Genomic DNA, 22,680 nt, shown 5'->3' with positions numbered 1-22,680 from the left:
CTAGGGATCATGTCTCTTGGGGAGCCTAGTACTAGAGGATTACAGGCTGTGTTTACCACACACACACACACACACACACACACACACACACTCCACCTTATAGAACAAAATGTTAAAAGGGGGGCCTCAATCCATACCCCTCAGAGGCCTGGGGTCTCGGCCTCCCACCCAGAGCAGGGAGGCATCTTCCCACAGCCCACACCAACTGCCAGCCAGAGCTGCTTACCTGCCAGGAGCCCCAAGGGGCTATGTCCCCTGCCTTCTGCCGCAGGCGCTCCCAGAAGCACGGCCAGGTGTCCTCCCTGACGAGCCAGGCGGTGCCCACTCTTCCTCAAGGTCTGAGCGCCCCCCCAGGAGGCTCCTCTTGTTCCTCCGAGTGGCTGGGGGCAGGAGGGTGGGGCTTGGTGGCTTGCCTGGCTCTTCTAGGTCAGCACAGAAGCTGATCCCCAGCACCCCTCACAGCAAAGGGAGAGGCGACCAAGCAGTGCATGGGAAGTTGGAGAAAATGCCAGACAAAGCCTGAGAGAAGCTTCAGCCACAGGGGATATTTGTCACCAAAAGTGTTTATTCAATGCCAGGAAAGCTCCCAGGAAAACACAGGTTGCCAAAATCTCATCAGCTAGAACAAGGCATGTGTGGAGGAAGAGGTGTGTGTCGGGGGGCGGGGTGAGGGGAGAGGGTTGAATATGTGAGAAAGAGAGTATGGTTGTGTGCATTTTAGGGCCACGTGTACAGCAGGGCAAAGGCCTGGGGAAACAGGCACTTCACGTTCACCCTCGGTGTTTCCACATGGTGGGACAACTCAGCAACACCTGCAAAATGTGAACGCAGAGATTGTTGTAAATTCAGCAATTTCTCCTCCTGGAATTTATCCTTGAGATAGAAGCACACTTGTATACGAAGATAAAAATTTGAGGGTGTTCACTGTAGCCTTGTCGATAAGAACAGAAACCTTGTCCAGCAGAATTGGTGGGCTCAGCTCCCAAAGGGCAGCTCTCGACCCCACACAAGGAACTCAGACTGTAACCCTAGCAATAGGGAGCCGTAGAGGCTTTAAGCAGGGGGAAGGACATGTTCTGATGTGTGCTTTGGATGGATCGTTCTGACAGGGCAGAAAAAGCAGAGCTGGGGAGCCCAAACTCCAGACGAGCTAATAATTCAGGCTCCTTTCTCTCTCCTCTGGATAGTTGAAGAGCCTTGTGATGACTGGTGGGATGTGGGGTGGCAGAGGAGGGGACACCAGGAGGGTCATTCCCCTGCCATCAGCTCTGCTGCCCCTGGGCAGCCAGTGAGGGTGTAAGGACAGGGGATTTCTTCAAAGGGCAGAACCCTGCCTCCCCTGCATCTCCTGCACACCCCACCCTGGAGAAGACCTGGCACAGTGGAGACGGGACCTTGGCTCAAATTCCAACTCCACCAGTGTGGCTCCAAGCCAGACGCTTGGTCATTCTGTGCCTCACTTTCCCCATCTGTGAAACAGGGATTACCGAAGACCCTACCGCATAGAATTCTTGTGAGGGTTAAAAGCCCTGCATAAGGCACATGGAAAAACGCCTGGTACATAGTAGGCGCTCATTAAATGTGAGCTATTTTTTTTTTAACTAGGCATATGTAGCCACTCTGTATTTATAAACGAATATTTGTTATTAAAGTCAACCTAAAAGCGAATCAAGGAGTGTGAAATTATAGAATAGGAGCTGAGAGCAAGATCCCCCAACCCTTTTGAAAGGATGGGAGAAAGTCAGGCATTCCCAAGGATGGTCAAGGACGTAGGAGTCAGTGCTGGGGGCTGGGCCCAGGCCCCACAGCTTGTTCAATGAATGGATCTGGCCAGGCCCAGTGGATTTGTCAGGGGTCTCCTGAGCACAGGAAACCTCTTGTTTCTTTAATATGGACCCACACCTTCTGGCCCAGCCCTGTGCTAGGACCTCCTCTGAGTTCAGTTGGCCAGCTTCTCCCCAGGTGCCTGCTTCTCCCATCTCCACAGGCTCGGGCTCCTCCCCAGGGATCCTGGGAGGTCATCTGTAGTGGGAGAGGAGCTGGGTCCTCTGGAGGCTTTCCTGAGTCCACTGGTGGAGGAGAGGAGTCGGGAAGCATCTCACTGGCCAGAGTCGTCTTCCCTCATCGGTGAGTCTCTCCCATCCAGCTCGGTTGCCTCCACGGCTCTGCGGACTCCAGGAAAGCCAGGCTGGAAAAGCATGGAAGGCTGAGTCTAGGGATGACAGTGGAATGAAAGAGTGAGAGAGGAACAGATACATGATGGTGTGGGAAGAGCTTTGTGTGAATGGGACAGGATTCTGGAGCAGAGTCCAAAAGTCTCCTTTTCTTACCCCACTAATTGTACACAAACAGGACAGGCTACGTAATTCGTGGGCCCATTAAAAAAATCAATGTAAGGGGCCCCTCGTTGAAAAATTAAAAATTCTAAGACGAGAGACAGCAGAACATTAAAGCAAGCATGGGGCTCTTGTAATAGAGCTGAGAAGGACCATTAGAGCATTGGGGTCGTTGGCACGGGGCTGACATTTACCTCCACTGGAATGGATGAGGTCTTTCCAGGTGTTCAGTGGGTGCCAGAGCCCTATTTCTTTGGGCAAATTACTTACTGCACTACCACTCAGAGTTCTCATTTGCAAAATGGAGGTAAGAATAATACCCTCTTCGTAGGATCTCATAAATGAGCTGTGAAAGGGAAGGGCTCAGCACAGGCCCTGGTGCCTATTAAGTGTCCACTGACTACCAGCGAGCATCATCACTGGCATCGCGTCATTCCTCCTGCAGACAGCTGTGTGTCAGGCCTGCTGGGAGGGCTTTGAATTTGGAGCATCAATTATCGGGCATGTCAGGAGATGGTAAGTGCTGTGGCAGAAGACAATCTAGAACAGAGTAAGGGGGACACTGGAGCTCAACCTCAGAGGTGAGGGAGTGCACCAGGTGGATGTGGGGAAGAAGAGTTCCAGGCAGAGGGAACAGCCAGGGCAAAGACCCTAAGGAGAGTGGTGGGAGGTGAGGCCACAGAGGTAAAGGGTAGGGGACCTTTGTAAAGGAACTCTTCATGGCAAAGGAGGCTGGTCCTCCAACATGGTGAAAACAGGTCTCCAACAGAACGAAGCAGAGGGTTCCCCAACATGGCAGAGACAACAAGCTCTCCAGTGTGGTGGTGGGAGTGGACCTTGAACATGGCAGCCGCCCTAGGCTTTGGGTAGGACCTGAGGCTCCCCCTTCCTGCCCCCCACCCCCCAGAAGGGTCTCACCTGGATGAACAGGCTCACCAGCAGGGCCTCTCCTCCTCTTAGCTATGGAGTGTCCCCTCCCAGCAAAACCAGGCTGGGCCTTTGCTCCAGGGCTCCCAGTCAAAGCATAAAGTGGAGTCATTTTCCTCTGAATCTGTGGACGTACAAGATAAGGCCTCTTGGGGGGTCACGTCCTGTCTCCTACCCCTGACCCAAAAGAAGCCCCATGCCAAGCCTGGCCATCCCTGTAGCTTTGTCTGAGACCAAGTGGCCAAGGCAGAATCATGACAAATGGGACAGCCCTAAGATCTCAGGAAGACTCGAGGACCTTGAAGTTGACCGGGGACGAAAAAGGTTGTCCTAGGACTCAGAAAGTGGCCATACCCACCTACTAAATAGGGACAGACCCTAGAGGCGAACAAATGACCTACCTGCATTGGGTATGGTCCAAGAGCAGGCACCGAGGACACACAAACACAACGACTGGCCCATCTATCCATTTGTCCACCAGTCCATTTATTAAGAAATATCTGAGCACAGACATGCAAGATTTCCCTGCAGCACTGTTTTGTGGTGAAACATGCATAAGCAATAAAACATCCTGGAAACTGTATGTGTGTGTGTGTGTGTGTGTGTGCCCCCATCATGAGCGGTCTGGGTGACGGAGGCGTGGCACAGGCGTACTGCACAAAGAGCTGCCCCTCCCTCCAGAGCCATATCAGAAGCTGTTCAAACAACCATGAGACCTGGAGCTTTCGACTCGCAGGGTGTCCATAATACATCACAAGCAAGTTTTGGAGAAATGCATAGGGCAGGATCGCCTCCCTTCTTGTTTGAAAAACAAGTAACAATCCACCCACACTTTTTTGGAAAACCTGCATGTGTTCTTGGATAGGTGCATGAACTTGCTAACGTGACTTATCTGGGGAAGGCAAGGTGAAGGAGAAAGGAGAAGGGATGGGGGGGTTCTCCTTACTATACTCTTTAGGCATCTCACTGGTGGCAGAGAAGTAACGGAGGCTCAAGAGAGCCCTCTGCTCGCAGACCAAGAGCAGGAGACAGAAAAGGCAGGCTTCATTTCCTCATCTGTAAAATGGGCCTATTACAGCCCTACGAGGGGAGCTTAACGGATGTAGAACGTGTACCACAGGCATCCATCAGAGTTGGCCAGGAGGAGGATGTACAAATCAGTGAGAGGGCTTGAAGGGACTGCTCTTCACTACAGATCGTGATTGTTTTTTGAACACATGCTATGCGCTAAGTGTTTCATGTGCATTTTCTCATTTAATCCTGTTAACAACGTCTTGAAGGCCATTACTGTGTTATTTGTATTTTACGGAGGAGGAAAGTTCAGAAAGGCGGAATGTCCAGGCTCACGGCCAGGAAGCGGTGGTGCTGGACTCCGATCAGCCTTCCGGCACCAGTGCCCTGCGATTCCATTGGGGGCACCTGTTTGAAGTCAGGGGCTTCAAAGGTAGCTTTGAATTTAACACCTCGCTGCAAGGACCACCACGAGGTGGGCAGGACCCTCCACAGGTGTTTGTCCTAAACCCACCTCTTCGCAGGTTTCTCTTCTTCCTACCGCAAATTCCTTTCCGATCACAAAGGAAATGTCCTCAGAGGAGCATCTTCCCCTTGAAGGGCACACGTGGCTTCATCCGCTCTCCTCCTGTCATGGTCCAGGATTAGTGTTGTCCCCACTGGCCAGCTTCTCCGGGGCTCAGCTGCGCATGACCCTTTCTGGGCCTCAGTACCAAGCTTGCCAGGCTGCTCACTTCTCCTCCCCTTGCTCCCCCGTCTCCTTGAGAAAGTGCGTCCTCCTGGGCCACATGGCACTCCCTGCTCAAACCGGCTGCCTTCCGGGCCCTGGAACTGCCCTGCTGAGCCAGGCCAGGCCGGGGTGGGGAGGGGAGGGGGGGAACAGAGCTAGTCCTGTCTGCTTTTCACACCTGATTCCAGGCCAAACTGATTCCGACGAAGAGATCCACAGCAGAACAGAAAACCACCGGCCAGGGTATCCTTGAGCAGCGGCTCCCCCAGACCCCAGCAGGCCCAGACCCCGGCACGAGGACAGGACCAGTGGTGCAACAATACTAAGAATGCCGAGAAGACTGGCCCCTGAGCGAAGACTGCCCATCTCACTTTAAGGACAGCTTCTGGTCATTGCAAATTACCAAATGCCTTCTTGCAAAGCGGCCACATGAGATGTGGGAGAAAGTCTGAGAAAAGGTCAGGACAGGGCAGGCTGTGGATTGTTAGAGCAGGGCCTTCAAGGAGAATGAACTGCTGGAGGTTAGTGCCTTAGACCTTAGGTGAGGCGCCTCCTTGCTTCTAGAGAAGCCATCTGAAGCCGCGCCTACGCTTCCTCCGACCTTGACAAAACTGCCACAGAAATGGATTCTTCCTCAGCCTATAAGCACCTACTGTGGGCCACGAGTGACACGTCCTGGATGCCCTGCCCTTCACATGCATCTCTCCACAGCCCCAAAGGGTAGGGACCGATATTATCTCCGTCCTGTAGATGAGAAACCCAAGGCTCAGAGAGGACTTGCCCAAAGTCACAGAGCTGGTAGGAGGCAGGGCCAGGATGTGACGCTAGATAACCGGCACTCTCAAGTACTTCACAGGTGTGTGACTTGGCCACGCGGCTTCTCTCCCCGAGCCTTGGTTTCCTCAATGGTGCAGTAAGGATTACTTCGCAGTTATTCTGAGGATTAAATGAGACGATGCACATCAGCGTTTAACACAACCTTTAGGACGGTGTTGAAAAACGGCTAGCAGCTATTCTGAACGATGAAGCAGCAAGGCTAAACTCTGGGCCCATATCCTAGACAGAGGGCTTTTATAGCCACTACACGGACCAGTGCTCTGACTCCCGCCAGCCACCAGCCGATGCCCGAGTTGCGCCCCTCAGGGAGGGTTGCAGACCACCCCGGGGAATATGAGAATCTACTTCAAAAAGTCATTTTCTGGAAGCTCTGGCCAGGAACTCCCAATAATGACACCATTACCAGCCCCCACACTTGAGAACCTGGGGCAGATCTGGGGATGAACCGCTCAGTCTGTCTCAGTGCCATCTGACCAGAGCTGGCAGCACGTCCACACCCTCCCTGCCCAGCTGACTAAAGGTCTTGGAACTGAGGTGCAGGAGGTGGAAGGTCAAGTGGTCCCCGGGACGAGGGCCCGTGGTGAGAGGAGCGCCCAGGGAGACAGGATACCTGCGGAACAGAAGGCCACCCCTGCCACTGGCCCCCAGCTTCCCTCCTGGCCAGCTCCACCCTGCCTCCTATTCCTCTGGGTGGCATGCTGAGCTCAGGACAAGTGTCTGTCAGCTTCCAGGATCTTGCCACCCCGAGAACCCAGATGCCTCCCTGATGTATAGTCTGGGCAGAAATCAGCGTGAGCGGTCTCTTGGCACCTGATGCCTAGGGCTGCCATATCCCATTGTGTAAGTTGTTTACTGCACAAAAGTACCCAGCTGAGGAACTGGGAGGGGATGAAATCCAGCCCATGCCTTGTTTCCCCAGCCTTGTGCCCTGGCTGCAGTCACAGGAAAGGGACCCTTTTACTAACTCATCTGTGGGGAGGGGCCACCTCTGATTTGTGCCAAAGACTTTCTGTGCTAGCAGGGGCCCTGAGGGGACACAAGTGCGTAAGCGCAAGCACGCGCGCGCGCGCGCACATACACACACACACACACAGCTTCCCAAACTTGGGGGCTCACTCTTGGCCTCTAAACTACTCAATTAATCCTTTGCTCCTACAGGTGACTGCTTGTCTCAGCCAGCAGTTGAGGCACATGAAGGACTCTTTTCTCTGCAGTTGCTTCAGGCCCCTCCTGCCCAGCTTCGGGACCCCCTGCCCAGCTCTAGGATTAGGGCCCCAACTGGGCAGCTCACCTTGGCTCAGTAAGAAGCAGAGCCAGACGATCAACAGGACCAACAGCAAGCTCACGGGCAGGCAGAGCCAGAACACCAGGAAAGAAAACGTGAGGTCGGTCACCAGCGGCACCAGAGGGTACTTCATGGTGTGTGTGTGGCTAAGCCAGGCCTGCCTGGGCTGGGCTGACAGGGCTGCCCTGGGGACCCAGTGGGCCGGGCCACATTCTGCTCTCAGCCCAATTGTGACTGAGCCGGTGACACAACAAGGAAGTCACGGTGTCCTTCAGGCAAAGGGAGAGCTGTTTTGGACGAGTGCCTTTGGACGAGTGGGTGGGAGCTAGTGGCAGTGAGACAGTTTGGCCAAGAACAAAAGCCCAGGCTTCCAGGCAGGCAGGTCTGGGTTTGAATCCCTGCTGAGATGCTATGGGTTCATGGGACACAAGGAAGGAATTCTTACCTCAGCAAGCTGCTAAAAGTTAGAAGAATAAATGATGGGCTAAACATCGCCCCCAGGGGGCTGTTCAAGCATTTGAGGTCACAGATTCCTTCGGGAGCCAGCCAGGTCTGGGGCCTGTCCTTCTGGCTACAGGTGCCCACATCTGCACTTGGTGGCCTGGATGGAGCTTGGTGCATCGAGAGCAGGCAGCTGTCGCAGCTTCAGGCAGCAACTGCTGTGCGGGAAAGGCAGGCCCACTATGGTCACATCTCCTTTCCCAAGAGAGCCTCCCAAATCCGCATTTTTACGTGAAATCTCCCAATTAAAAAATGTTACTTCAAGCATTGAAATACTGTTGGCTCAACAAAATAAGTCTGTTAGGCCAGCCTGGGTCACTGGGCTGCCATTTAAAAACTTTCTAACACATAGTAGGCCCTCAATAAGTGACTATTTATTGTGTACCTCTCCTTATTAGTTTTCAGTGAGGGGCTTCTAAGTGGTTAGCCTTGTTCCTTTGTCTCCCAAGGAGAGAGAATACTCTCAAATGCCATTCTTCTCTCTTCCCACCTCATCTGTCATTCGTTCATTCATGTAGAAGTGCACCTCCACGTGCCAGGCCCTGTGGCAGGAAGGAGGCCCTGGACCTCCAGGGTCCGGCCATCCCTGAGCTGAAGGGAGACTCTGGCCAGACGGGAAGACTGACAGGTGCAGGGAATTTGCAGGTGGAATGGCTGCTGCTTGGGGAAGGGAGGGAGGCAGAAGCACTGCAATCCCAAAGAGGATCCTGGACCAGCTACCTCAGTCACTACGGGCAAGTGTCTGTGAAACACACCGATTCCTACACTTCCCCCTGCTCTACTGAGTCAGAACCTCCAGGGAGGCTTAGGACCCACCATGTTAATGAGCAACCAGTTTCATGGAGCCCTGATTTTGGCGCCACAGCAGCTCGTGGAGCATGGGTGGGAAAGTCAGAAAGACCCAGTTCCAGACTGGGAGAGCAGCTGCGGGTGGTTGACCCAGGGGAGACATGGGGTGGAAGAAGCCCCATACAGGAGGATACCAGTGCACGGAGAAAGGCAAGAGGGCCAGCCACAGAAAAAACGGGGGAGGGGAATGGAGGGGAACGGAGGGAAGAGCTGGAGCTTGGAAGCCAGCGGCTTAGACAGAGTCTTAGGCCAGTGGTGGGATGACTGGAGTCCCCAGAAGAGGCAGCCTGGGCAGATGGTATTAGAAAGTGTGTCCAAGAAGAGCAGTGCCTTGGCAGGCTGTGCTACTCAGAGCCCAGAGGCCAAGACCAGGAGTGGTTTGGGCTGGGGTGATGTGGGGAGGATCTCTTAGCACTGGGTCCTGACAGAGCTGAGCAGCATTGGTGGGAAAGGCTTGTACACACATTTTCTCACCAGAGCCCAGAACAGGACCACTGTGCAATCAGCCTGACGCTTCCCTGGCCGCCAAGGACCAGCTAGATGTCCTGCGAGCAGAGCAGGCGTGGACCCACAACTACAAGGGAGGCAGCTCAGGGGGTCACATGTTGATGTCCCACCGAGTCAGTGGCAGGCTGGAGGGACAGCTCTTGGCAGAGGCATGCACCCGAACCATTCTCATCGCTGTTTCCTCAGGTGGTACAACCACTCCCCACACATGATCTAGGCAGGAAGGTGCTCATCGGGCTGCATGGAACCCTCTTTTTTTTTTTTTTTTAAGATTTTATTTATTCATTTGAGAAGGAGAGAGCCAGAGAGAGCATGAACAGGGGGGAGAGGGAGAAGCAGGCTCTCGCTGAGCAGGGAGACTGACACGGGGATCATAACTTGAGCCAAAGGCAGACGCTTAACCAACTGAGCCACTCGGGCACCCCATGAATGGAACCCTGAGTCAACCCTACTCACAGGGGCAGTGGGTGGGGGGAGGATGGCCTCCTCAGCGTCTCCCCTTTCCTGACCACTAGCCATGGCAGAGCCCCCATTTTCTGCAGGCAGAAAGCACGCTGCCTTTCTGTGTTCCTAAGATACAGGCAGCCAGCCCGTCGGTGAGCACTGGCCTCTGCACGGTGGGCTTCCGCTGGCAGTGTGCTCATTACAGAAGCCCTGTGAGGACTTTGTATAGTGACAAAGAGTACCTTCTACCTGCGGAGGTCACCAATTCATCATGTATAAAAACAGTGAATCACCATGTTGTACCCTGAAACTAATATAATGCTGTATGTCAATTACAATTCAGTTAAAAATTTTTAAAAACTAATCTAATTTTGAGTATTCCATGAAACTCTACAAAACCAGCGTGAAAACGCACAGATCTAAATTATGAAGGTCAGGCAAAGCAGAACACACACGCCCTGGAAAGAGTAAACTAGAAACACCAATGCAGGGGTCAAACCCTGGCCTGTCACCAAAAGCACACACAACATTATTAGATAAGAATCTCCTTAAAATTTAATTGACTAAATGTATTACATTCAATATTCCATGGGTTTCTTCTGGACAAAGGATCGGCATAAATACAAACAAGCCTCTGGGCCTTTTTCCCTAACCGATGAAGAGAAAACACAGGAGGCGAGGGGTCACGGGTACACCTTCGTATTTACATTTCGCCTTTACTTTACAGTTCAGTGCCAGAAATATTTACAGAAAATACAATAAGAAAAAGATCATGTCTTGGCAACATACTGAAATTCATACAAATTGTATATATGATTTCAAGCAAATAATGATACTGCTTATTTTTTAGCCACAACTGCCAAGCCCTTCAGAGGAGAAAGATGTTCTTGGTCGCTGCAAGAGGCAAGGACTTGGGAAACTTGGTTTGCTTCAACAAATATTTATTGGGCGCCTACTATATGCAAGGCACTGTGGAATCCCAAATCACACCTTCTCCCTCACCATTAAAAAAAGAAAAGCATCTTAAGAACGTGAGCTGATACTCTGAGAAAAACACTATACAGTACATGGCTTCTTCAGCTACCGAGAACCCACAGTTCGATTCCACACTGAGCGGGTGGATTACCTCCAATCTCTCCGTCTCAGGAAAAGAGGCTGTCACGGAAATCCTTAAAACAGACCATCAAATTCAACTTACTGTTTCATGTAAACAGAGAAATAAATTCTTTTCGGGAAGATATAACCTGAATGGGTTTTAAAATGCTGAATGGAGAACCACTGCCAGCAGGAGTGTCAAATTACCCCCAAAACATCTTTACTATCTACCACAAAACAGGTCTTTGGGCAAGGCTGATTTCCACCTTGGGGGTAAAGTCTCACCTTCCGATGGAAATCAATGCTCCCGAAGACTGTCTCTCTGAAAATCACTCTGCAGAGCCTGACAAATGCTTCCCCACAGTGTGTGGAAAGTAACCACTCACAAAGGCCTCATACATACAACCTGTGGGCAACTGACATTACTGGCCAAAGATGTAGGTCTTTTGTATTTATAAGTGAGTCCAGAGGAGAATGGGCTGCCCTGAAATCGAGGACCAGGAAATGGAGGACAGCATGCACGCATGTGGGTGTGTCTAGCCAGGGCAGGATGGGGTGAACCCACCATGTAACTATTCCTTTCAGAGGGCCAAAGTGGGATCTGGCTGACCAAGAAAGGGCAAAGCCTCCTTACTGTCATCAGTGCTCCCAACCAGAAAGGAGGAGGAAAGCCCCCATCTCCCGAATGGGAAAAAGGACTATGAGGGGCTACCTGCCTCTGTCCCTTGGGTAATGCCTTCCTTGTCACCAAATGCCACACTCATCCACCCCCTGATAACACCTGTCACATACAGCTACTATACTGTTTAAGCCACAGACCACAGTGGTCCTGGCTTCCCTTCGAAGGTTATGAAACTAAAGGTTATTACTAGGGACTACATATGCTCCTCTGGCATTGTTCTACTCAAAGTGATTTTTAACAAAGGCAGTTGGGTGAACTTAGTGACCATGAATTCAAACCTACGGTAAGGGTTCTTACCGCACTCCTTTTAGGTAAATGCTGTTTTGAGCAGAAGGGAGGAGCACCTCACGAGCTACACGTAACCCTATATTCTGTTTGTGCTGTACACACCAGGATCTCATGCCTTTGGGGGCTGCACAGCTCTGAGTCTATCCCTCCTTCCCTGGGAGATCATAGGCTTCCAGATTACAAACTGCATTCAACATAGTTATTCAGTTATCAGTCATGAGAATTACGAAGAGTTGCCAGAAATTACAGCAAACTGAAGGATCAGGAAGCCTACCTTCAACACGCACAACACAGGATATTTTGCTGACGATAAAACTATGCTAAAGGAAAGTTTTACCTGAAGAATCACACCGAGGAAGTACACTTACATCAGTTATTTTTAACCTCTGGAATGTTATAAATTGCCTATCAATTTAAGCTTTCTTTGTTCATGTCCACTAGAAAAAGGGCCCATTTTTCCCTTGAAATGTCAATCTGGAATTTCCATGGAAGTTGTTAAACCTCACCTTATAACCTGCTGAGTTAAATAAAACATTTTTAGGGTAGAATTTGCTCATCTTTATCCTACATCCCCTAACCCCATGCTACCATCTGGAAACATCGATTTATTGCCCAGATTAAAAAGAAAATCAATTATTCAATAATATCACACCCTGAATGGAAACTGGAGTCATAGGAGGCGGAGGTAACCTTTACCTGAGCTTAAAACAAACATGAAGAAACGGGTACAGCAAACTTAAGACCAAGAGCTGCTATGATATCCACATTTCTTGCTCAGAGATGACAGAATACATACCTTTGGAATAGAAACATCTGCACAGGGAACTAGGCCCTACATTATCCCGCACCCTCGAATGAACTCCCCAAACATCAAACCAAACACAGCACTGCGGCCCCGACCTGCAGAGTCTACTGACACCAGAGTTCACGTGGGAAACCACCCTCAACACAGCCATGAGCACTCCTCTTTGGACTTCAAATGTCACTTATTTTCTTAACAAAAAAAAATCTTAATAAAGAAGAAAGCACAGAAGAATAGGAGAAATGAGCAGTGTATACTCTAGCACTGGAACAGGAATCCTTGGAAGGTTGTTCTGGGTCTGGCCACCTCAAAACATTTATCCCTGGCAGAAAAGTAGCCGTGAGGTAACAGAAGTATTTCCAAAACCCGGGCAGGGATTTGTTGTGCCTTCAGCTGGCAAAAGTCCAGAAAACAAGACCCCAACAGCTATTTCTAACAGCAGCCACCCTATGGGGTGGTCATTAACATTGGTCAATTATGACGAAATCCAGTAGCTCTCTGGGAGAGATCTGAGTTAGTAGCGCTGAGAGGCTATTTCCTGAACCCAAATTAGACTCCTTCACAAACTACTGCAGTCTCCTGCTTGGTCCTGAAGAGACAATGGATGAAACCAATGATGTTCAACCCTTGTTGTGAATTTACATTTCTCAAAATGTAACCAAGAGATTACCAAGGAATTACGAATGCTTAGCCTATCATCATGTCCCCAAGCCACACAGCAATGGAGAGAGTTGAGGCATCTCTGCTGTCCCACAACTTTTAACCCCACAAACGCCACTTGTGTCTCTGCTAAAGGACAGGGCCACGCCTCCATTGTAGATCTGCTCCTGGGCTGCCCAGAAATGGAGGCCTTCAGATTGATCTGTGCAGTAATGAGGACGATAATTTTGTGAAATGTGGAGAGGAAACATGAAATATTTTAATGTCAGGCTTCTTATCTAAACAAAACACATTTATGCTCATTTCTGTCAGTTGGACAGCTGGACGACAAATGGACTTACAAGTGAGCAGAAAGCTGAGATTTCTTCCCTTCTCCTCCATGCTATCATCAGCATGAGTCTTTAAATGTCCTGGAAGATTCTGAGACAGATTTCAATTCTGAACATAACCTCCTAAAAAGTGAAGTATAAAACTATCTTCAACTTCTAATTTGCAAATTTGATACTACCAATGCACGTGTTTAACTGAGATGCATAAAGCCTTTCTCCTCAAAAGGCTTATATTTAACTAAAATTGTCACTTTTAAAAGAAAGTTTATGGCTAAAATGTATATCATCATTACCAGCAGGAATATGATTGTGTCTGGGAGCCCATTTCACTAGAAAGCCGAAAGTCTTCTATCAAATGGGTTTATAATGTGTTTCTTCTATTCTGGTGATTAAACAGTAAGCTCTTGGGGAGTGATTTGTTTTTCTTTTTACAGTGATCACCTATCAAACTGTTTTGCTCTGATATCATAGCCCCAAACTGGAGTTCAAGAGTCCTAGACAGACCGTGTCTAAGAAGTGCAGTTCTTGAGTCCAACCTCCTGGAAAAGTGAAGTATAAAACTCTGGCTCCAGCTGCTTGTTCCGGTACTTGTTGACGATGTCTGTGATTTTCTGTTTCCGGCGGACATGTGGTGGACTGTAGGAGTCACTCTCCAGTCTCTTTCTTCTACAAATATTAATTACAGTCTGCCTCACCAGAAAACCTTAAAAACAGAGGGTATTGAAGTCAACATGAATAACTAGCCATCTAGGTGAACTACCAGTATTCAAGTGAACTACACTCTGCAGTCAAACCTACTTCATTCCATTTGCAAAACTCCCCGTCCCTGGAGAGACAGACAACATTCTACTAAGACAAAACTGCTAGAAGAAATATATGAGAAGGGAAAACCGAAGTAAATCTGGTCCGACAACCCATTTTCCTGCCCTGGATTATAAACCGCTGATTTTCCAGGAAGTTTGTGAATTGTAGTTCTACACATGCTTAAGTAGATGAAGCACAATTAAAACAGAACAAAACATGCTGCTTATTTAACAAGAACCATAGCATTATCTTTTTTTCTTTTTAGATTTTATTTATTTGAGAGAGAGTGAGTGAGAGAGAGAGAGAGAACGAGCAGGAGGAAGAAGAGGGAGATGCAGACTCCCCGCTGAGCAGGGAGCCTGATGCAGGACTTGATCCCAGGACCCTGAGATCAAGATCTGAGCCGAAGGCAGACGCTTAACCAACTGACGACCCAGGCGCCCCAAACCATAATAGCATTTTCTACATGTGGCATCTATTAAGTAATATCACCATTTCCTTATTTCTACTTCTTCTTGGTTCATAAAAGTGTTTAAACAAATAAATAAATAAAAGAGAGAAACCTTAACTCTTTGGCCATACATGAAGACCTTACCAAGTGCTCGCCTGCTGACAATCATCCCATCCACAAGCGGGATGACCATGTTAAATTTTCCAGTGGCTCCTTGAATTTTTATCCGGAATAATCCAGTGTTTAAAGGGTGGATAAAGATGACAGGAACTTCTTTTTCAAGAGTGGTAGATCTTAAGAAAAGAAAAGAAAACTCTTTTTACCCCAAACATATAAAAGTTGAAAGGCCTCCATGTGTAATATAAGAAAATTAAGGACACTTGATGCCAGGCTTGATGTAGTCTGATAAGAGCCAACATGTTAGTCTGCTCAGAATCCTCCTTCTGGGAGCCCATGTTGCTGCACCCAATCCCCCACCCCCACCCCCACCCGGCCCAAAAGGCCCATCACTGGGGTTGGGCTTTTTGAACTGACAAAAAAGGGGCTAAAAAATGTGTTTTAAAACCTCTAGGGACACAGGGTGGAAGCAAAGGCAGAGGAATCTCTGGCAGGGAGCTATGACTCCAGCACCAGTGATGGGGCTTTCACTTAGTTCCTCCTTCTTGTAGGGAACAAATGTGGGGGTGGCCAGAGAGCAGGGAATGCCACCACAGTTAACCCTGGCATCTCAGAGCACAAGTGGGGATATAGTTGAGGCCTCATTATGGGAATCTCTAATGTAATTTTTGTGCAGGGGTGGGGGGAAGAAGTTGGGAGGCCCATTAGTCTGGGCCAGCTGCAAATGTCCTCCTTAGCAAAGGTGATAAATGACTGTATCTTGGAGGGCCAAAGCCTTCTAAGCCTCTAAATAGGTCATGGGTGCTAATGTCACAACTGTGCCTTTAGAAGACTGAGATACACATCATGCTCAGGGATATGTCACCAAACCTAGAGGTACCCACATTACTACTCTGTGATACTTGCTACATGTTGCCATTTCTGTTTTTTTTTGTGTGTGTTTTTTTTTCTATATAAGTAAAGTGATTCTGGCCAAAGCAACACTGAGTCAATTTTCAATACATTATATAAAAGTCAAACCTATAGTTAATTTTGTCACCAAGCCAAATTCTTGATTTTGCCAGTTTACCAACAAAACACGATTTTTACAGTCTAGTCATATCATAACTTTTGACCTAAAAAGACTGAAACAGTTAACACTACCACCACCAACACAAGACACTTAAAAGTTCTCTTCCAAACTAGTTCTAGAAAAGTCCACCTCAAGAATTACTCTAGTCTTTTCAGTAAGTCAGTATCACGGAGAGAAAAAAAAGACAAAAAGGGCTGTTCTGGAGTAAAAGATACTGAAGGCATATTAACATCAGACACAAGGTTCCAGAGTGGATTCTGGTTTGAACAAACTATAAAGGATATTCTAGGGAAAATGGAGAAAACTCAATATGAACTGGTTACTACATAAAATTAAGGAACTATTACTAATTTTATTATTGTGATAATTTTATCTTTATCTATTTGAAAAGTGTTTTTGTTTTTCAGAAATGCAGACTGATATATTTAAACTGTCAGGATCCCTTGTAACTTGTTTTAAAATACTTTAGCAGAAAAAACACGTAAGTTTTAAGAATGACTTGTCCTCCTGGAGGGGGGTGGGGTGATGGGGTAATTGGGTGATGGATATTAAGGAGGGCACATGTTGTGATGAGCACTGGGTGTTATACACAACTAATGAATCACTGAACACTACATCAAAAACCTATGATGTACTATTTGCTGGCTTAACTGAACATAAAAAAATAAAAAAATAAATGACTTGTCCTTTCTGGAAATTTAAAAATATGATGTTAAAATAAACCATCTTTACCTCACTTCAATTCTATGACAATAATCTAGTGATGTTAAGAACAAATTCATCTTACATGCAATACAAATCAGATCATGTAGCTTGACATCAAGGGTAGCTCTCTGATGTACGAAATGAGGCTGGCATCTGGGGGCGGAAGCTTAAGTTCAGATCACTTTCTCTTTTAACATTTACTGAATGTGTGATACTGAAGAAAAACTTCCATCAGCCTATTTTACTCCATTTGTAAAACAGAGATGATAATGGCACCTCTTATGAATTGTTTTAAAATACTTCCAAAAGGAAGCAAGCAAAAAGCCTTGAAACTATAAAGCCTATATAGATACGTTGTTCTTAATCTTAGAATTCAGTTATCCCCTTTTATCCTTTTCGTGCATGGGCAGCTACAATAGGAATCTTACTACTATGATAAAGTTACTATTATATTTTACTTAGAAATATTTTTCCATTAAATAGCTTATTTAATTAGGACATTTTAACCATCCAGAATGTTTTGACCAATTTAACTCTATTATTTCTATCCAGTATTGCCAGTCTGTTATTATAGTCTTCATTAATACTTAAGTGCTTCCACCTATTCATTTTTCTCTTTGCTGCAGATAAAACAGCAATTATGCCATTTAAAAATGCTCGTTAATTTATCACCTTGTACACATATCTATCAACTTCTTTGATTTTTTTCCCCTATGTTTATTTCCTATTGCCTTCATCCCTTTTGTTTCCTTACGTCTTTATGAAATCACAACTGACATTGTAATGAACGGTTTCTGTATACTTAAAGACATGCTGGTGAGCCTCGGGCAAATAGAGAGTGTACCTCAGAGAAGTGCTACTGTTTGCAGTTGTTTCCACACCAGTACTGATCTCTGTCAGCAGGTCTGAGAGGGGAAAGTTTTCTGGAAGAAAGTAACAGCATTACAATTAATATCTCCCTCATATTTCTAAAATAAACAGTATGAAACCTAATTTCCTAATCTCTTTATACAAGTGTGCAATAAATACATGGATTGTGGTATCCTGAAATACATAATCCTAACCATTCCTCATCAAAAAGAAATCTCCCTCAAGATAAATTTTCGCTAAGTTCATCTAAAGCTGAGTGTTTATAAAACATGATCTGTGGTCTCTGAGGGCTTGGTTGGAAAGCAATGGTCACACTCTTCCACAAACCCTGAGCTGGATGAGATTCTAGGCTAAGTATGCATTTCTAATGCTCTTATGTTGCTTACATAAAAATCATGAGAAACTTATCCATGGCAGAATTCCTAAGGACAAATTAATCTTTACACCAGAACGAGACAGTAGGGTTCATGCAGAGGTGAGGGAAGTGTTCCCCCTTCCCCCTTCCAGAGGTCTTGGGATGACTGGGAGCTACGTGGAGTGGGACTGACTTGCAACAAGCCATTCAGTGTGATATCAAGAATAGCTAAGTTTTACATCCACTTACATCCACTAGTCTCACCAAATCATCATAACTAGGAGGCACCATGAGTGTCTCCATTTAACAGAAGAGTAATCTGAGGCTTAAAGAAATTGAGTGAGGGGTGGAGCCAGGATGCCAACCCAGGCTTGCTGAGCTCCAGCTCCAGCTTCTGGCCACCATACCACATCTGTGCTGCCTCTCCCTAGACATTCAGCAAGTCATTGTCATTCTACAATAATTTTACTTATGGACAAAGCCCTTACACAGTACCTATATCATCATAGCGCTCCACCCAGACTACAGAAACTCTTGTCTCAGGTCCAAGGGGAGGCACAGGGCGACCCTGAGGCAGCTTCTTCATTCTGGAACTGGGACTAAGCTATATGAGGTAGAGAAAAGCAGAAAAGGAGAAGGGGGAGGGAAAAAAAAGAAGCGGCTTAATAAAACTACCCAACCACATATTTATCAAGCTGGCCAGTGATTTAAGTATCAGGTCATGGGAAATCACGTCAGGAAAAAAGTGAAATATATTTGCAAAAAAGCTCTTCTTTGACTTCTGTTTATCAAGTCTCAACCTAGAACAAAGAAATGAAGGTCTTAAATTCTCAAAGAAAAGTAGATAAGGAATACGGACCAATTATAATTTACATTAATAAAAATAAAACTTGTGGGCGGGGTGCCTGGGTGGTTCAGTCGGTTGGGCGTCCGGCTCTTGGTTTCAGCTCAGGTCCTGATCTTGGGGATGTGGGATCGAGCCCCACGTATGCTGGAGATTTTCTCCCTCTCTCTCGGCCCCTCCACTTGCTAGCACATACTCTCTCTAAAATAAATGGGTAAATAAAATCTTCAAAAAATTTGCAGGCAATGTCTTAATGAGGGCTTCAAAGGATTTGAGTCTATCTGTCTATGGCCAGCAAGCAGAATGCTTTCCTCATCACAGCAACGTCACTGGTTTGCCTGGGGATCCTAATCTCTAAAACGTCCCATCAGCAAGTTACTTCTAGTTCTCATTTCTAGGCCAGAAGTTTCCTACTGCAATCTAAGCCAAAAAAAGACCTTTTTCTTGCCAACAGAAAGAAAAGAAGAGTTGCTTATGTCTTTGCTATCATGCAGTTTGCTTCTGGTGTCCCTGCCTACCTGATCGGCTTGAAGTTTCTCTGAAGGGCTAGCAGGACTCTGTGGCTCCCCTTTAGCAAACTGGTGCTCTGAGCACCACCACTTCAAAGACATGCAGCCGGGAGGAGTTTGTGCTAAAGCCCTAAACGAAGCTATGTGGACAGAAGAGAGACTCTCATATCTAAGTTGAATTTAAAAAATAAAACTGCTTTATTAGTACAGAAACATACCTGTGTTTAGCAGATGACAGAGACCATGGCAATTTCCCTAGATTCTTATTTCCATTTCTGTTTGTATTCTGGCAGTCACAGAAAATGACTGTGACTAAAAGATCTTCCCCAACTTGGTGGCAGACATCAGCCACACTGAGAGACCATTTTCTTAGCATGGCTCCTAATCAGCTTTGAATCTCTGACTTCAGCCCTAGATTTAAAGGGCTCCTATGGGGCGCCTGGGTGGCTCAGTCGGTTAAGAGTCTGCCTTCAACTCAGGTCATGATCCTGTAGTCCCAGGATTGAGCCCTGCATCAGGCTCCCGGTTCAGCGGGGAGTCTGCTTCTCCCTCTGCCCTTCCCCCTACTCACACCCTCTCTTTCTCTCTCAAATAAATAAAATCTTAAAAAAAAGGGGAGGGGTTCTTAATGATTAGGTCAGGCCTACTGGGTAATCTCCCTTTTGATTAACTCAAAGTAACCTTAATAATTATATCCACAAAATCCCTTTTACTGTATAATGTAACATAATCACAGGATATCTCATCATATTCACAGGTTCTACCCACACACAAGGGGAGGACATCATACAGGGGCAAGAGTCTCTGTGGGTCATCTTAGAATTCAGCCTAACACAGTGGCCTTTTTTCCTATAACCTTAATAAACTCACCCAGTAGATCTAGTAGATTCTTTCAAAAAGATTCCTCAGGGTTTCTACATATATGATCATATCTGCAAACACAGTATTACTTCTCCTTTCCAATCCTTATGCACTTTAATTCTTTTTCTTGTCATAGTACTCCATGCTGAATACAAGTGGTGAGAGCAGACATCATTGCTTTGTCCTCTACTCAGGGTGAAAGCAGTCAACAATACTGTATAGTATACTCTTAGCTCTAGGCTTCCAGCAGAGCTCTGTCTCAGGTTGAGAAAGTTCTCTTCTTCCAGAAAGTCATGAATGAATGTTGAATTCTATGTCAACTACTTTTTCTGCATCTATTGAGGTACTATTTTTCTCTTTTTAGTTAGTAGTGTAAAAATTAACAAAGGGAAACCTCACTAAAGTGGGAGGCTAGAAAAAGGAGCCATACCACCCAAGAGCAATTACATGAAGAACTGCCCATTACAGACCCCAAAAGAAGAATCATCAACAGGAAAGAATAGTCAATTATAGGCCTCACCACGAAAAGATGTACATGCAATCTCCTACCAAGAAATCCCCCGCAACTCAGCCAATAAGAAACCTTGGTTAGTCATTCTCCTCCTGAACTCTTGCTTTCCTCCAATGGATTTCCACTCAGAACAACCCCTCCCAACTTCCTCCTCATTCTCCATAAAATGTTCCTCTCCTCTATTTGCTGGATTTGCCAATAGTTTTGCCATAGTTTGCATGTCCCTGATTGGAATTCTTTGCTATTCTCTAGTAAACCCATTTTTGCTGATAAAGCAGGTCCTATTTTTAAGGTTAGTAAGTAGTCTGCAAAGTATAAGTAATAAAACGTGGTGCTTTGAAGATTTTGTATTTTAAGGGATAATCATACTGACATTCAGAAAATGAGTACAATCATTGAATATCAGATCTGGCTGAAATCCTATATTTCCACCCTACACAGACATGTTCATCTCCAAACTGTACTCTATGAAACCTTTTAAATATGCAACTCCTGATTTTCAATATGAGTCTACTTCAGAAAGTCTTAAACAACTATTTTTCCTAAATTAGTTTTTGATTCTCCAAAATTTAACTACTAATAGCCTATTGTTGAAGAGAAGTCTTACCAATAATATAGTCAATTAACATATATTTTATATATTAGATGTAATATGTACTGTAAAGCTAGAGAAAATAAAATGTTACTAAGAAAATCATAAGGAAGAGAAAATACATTTACAACACTGTACTGCATTTATTTTTTAAAAAATCCACATATAAGTGGACCCACATAGTTTAAACCTATTGTTCAAGAGTCACTTTTATTTATGTTAAAAACAACTTTCATGGGGAAGGAGCCAAATTAAAATCCTGTAAAATCAAAGAATGGTTCAATCAAGGTTGCACTTTTTTTGTCTTTCTTATTATTTGTTACAAATCAATCTTCCCATATTTATGAAATGATCCTATATCCTCCTATCACTCACTTGTCCACTTTCCAGTAAGGATGAAGACGTAACAGGAGGAGAAAACAAAAATAAAGACATAACATCTACTCATATGGCAAGAAAAATAGTATAAAAGTAAAATGCTCCCTTCTTGTGGTGGCTGCTGTGTGCCTCACTCATTATGTCTAGTCACACACTGGGCTAGTCTCCAAAGTGCTACCATTTGTATACACCAGACTTAAGTTGAATGTTGCATGATTAAAGATGTGGAACATACAGCTGCTATTGCACCTTTTCTTTTTTTGAGGTTTTATTTATTTGAGAGAGAAAGCAGGAGCACGCATGTGAGCGGGGGGGGGGGTTCTGGGGAAGAGGCAGAGGGAGAGGGAGAAGCAGACTTCCTGCTGAGCATGGAGCCCAACACGGGGCTCGATCCCATGACCTGAGCCAACGGCAGACATTTAACCGACTGAGACACCCAGGTGCCCCATTACTGTTGTACCTTTAATGGATAAACCCAGGCTTGAGAAGGAATGGCTGAGAGACTCAAGCATGGTACCAGAATGGCCAAATCAAGGAAAACAATAGAGGCTGTCTTAGAATGACCTATTTGTTGCAAGCTGAAAAAAAGAAAATTGTGAGAATTTGATTTTAAAAAATTAAGATACTAATGAATCAGTACTGCTATCATTGCTCTCTAGGTTACAGTTAAAAGGTTGATTAAAGGGATGATTCTATAATTATTTCCATTGCACGACAAATTTTCAGAGCTGTATCAACAAAGTTACTTACCCGCTGTGAGGAATTAAGATTGTCTGTGTGATTAGGGAAAAGCTCAAGTGTCAGGGATGGCTGTTTCAGAATTCCAGGCATAAGATCCATATTTGAATCACTATCTTGGTCCGAGATGTTACTTTCCAATGAATCAGCTACAGAGTAAAGAAAAAAATCAATTATATGTCCTACTTCTTTAGAGAAGTGTTTAATTATGCTAATGGTCTAGCCTAAGTCACTTAAGAGAAGCACTGCCTCTAGACAAAAGGCTGGTAAACTTTTTCTGTAAAGGGTTGGTAAATATTTTAGGCTTTGCTGGCTATGTCGGTCTCTTCTTTGTACTTTACTTACAACCCTAAAAATGTAAAAACTGTACTTAGTGGTCTGATTTCGGCCTGCGTGCCATAGTTTGGAGGCTCCTGAGCTACAGGATGACTGAGTAAGACTAGAAAATATTTTGACTTTTCAGATGCAGAATATAAGCCATCTATTATTCTCTGAATTATTTTGATTACATATTCAATCATGTAGCACGGTACCAAGTGGCACTGGGGCATTCCGAAGCTAAAGAGGACCTAGTCTCTGTGATTAAGAAG

At 46.0% G+C, this 22,680-nt stretch overlaps 2 protein-coding genes across 3 annotated transcripts in view; both read right to left on the bottom strand.

The window, feature by feature from the left end:
* Window positions 1-9,818, bottom strand: part of ADIG (adipogenin) — a 28,500-nt gene extending 18,682 nt beyond the window's left edge. Inside the window, 5 exon segments of the mRNA XM_008698100.2 lie at window positions 227-1,929; window positions 1,931-2,088; window positions 2,091-2,188; window positions 3,273-3,387; window positions 7,133-9,818. Coding sequence (XP_008696322.2) covers window positions 1,849-1,929; window positions 1,931-2,088; window positions 2,091-2,188; window positions 3,273-3,387; window positions 7,133-7,259 — 579 coding nt within the window. The 5' untranslated portion in view covers window positions 7,260-9,818 and the 3' untranslated portion in view covers window positions 227-1,848.
* Window positions 9,819-9,964: 146 nt separating this feature from the next.
* Window positions 9,965-22,680, bottom strand: part of RALGAPB (Ral GTPase activating protein non-catalytic subunit beta) — a 67,173-nt gene continuing 54,457 nt past the window's right edge. For both annotated transcript variants that reach the window (XM_008698103.2, XM_008698102.2), the window contains 5 exons: window positions 22,103-22,239; window positions 18,153-18,261; window positions 17,277-17,355; window positions 14,683-14,831; window positions 9,965-13,986 (listed from right to left, as the gene is read on the bottom strand). In XM_008698103.2, coding sequence (XP_008696325.1) covers window positions 13,793-13,986; window positions 14,683-14,831; window positions 17,277-17,355; window positions 18,153-18,261; window positions 22,103-22,239 — 668 coding nt within the window. In that variant the 3' untranslated portion in view covers window positions 9,965-13,792. The remainder of the gene's footprint in view (window positions 13,987-14,682; window positions 14,832-17,276; window positions 17,356-18,152; window positions 18,262-22,102; window positions 22,240-22,680) is intronic.

Source organism: Ursus maritimus, unplaced genomic scaffold (assembly GCF_017311325.1).
Source record: "Ursus maritimus isolate PB19 unplaced genomic scaffold, ASM1731132v1 scaffold_22, whole genome shotgun sequence".
In the NCBI taxonomy this organism is placed as follows: Eukaryota; Metazoa; Chordata; class Mammalia; order Carnivora; family Ursidae; genus Ursus; species Ursus maritimus.
Note: the sequence above shows the minus strand (reverse complement) of the source record. Positions and strands in the feature narration are given on the sequence as shown.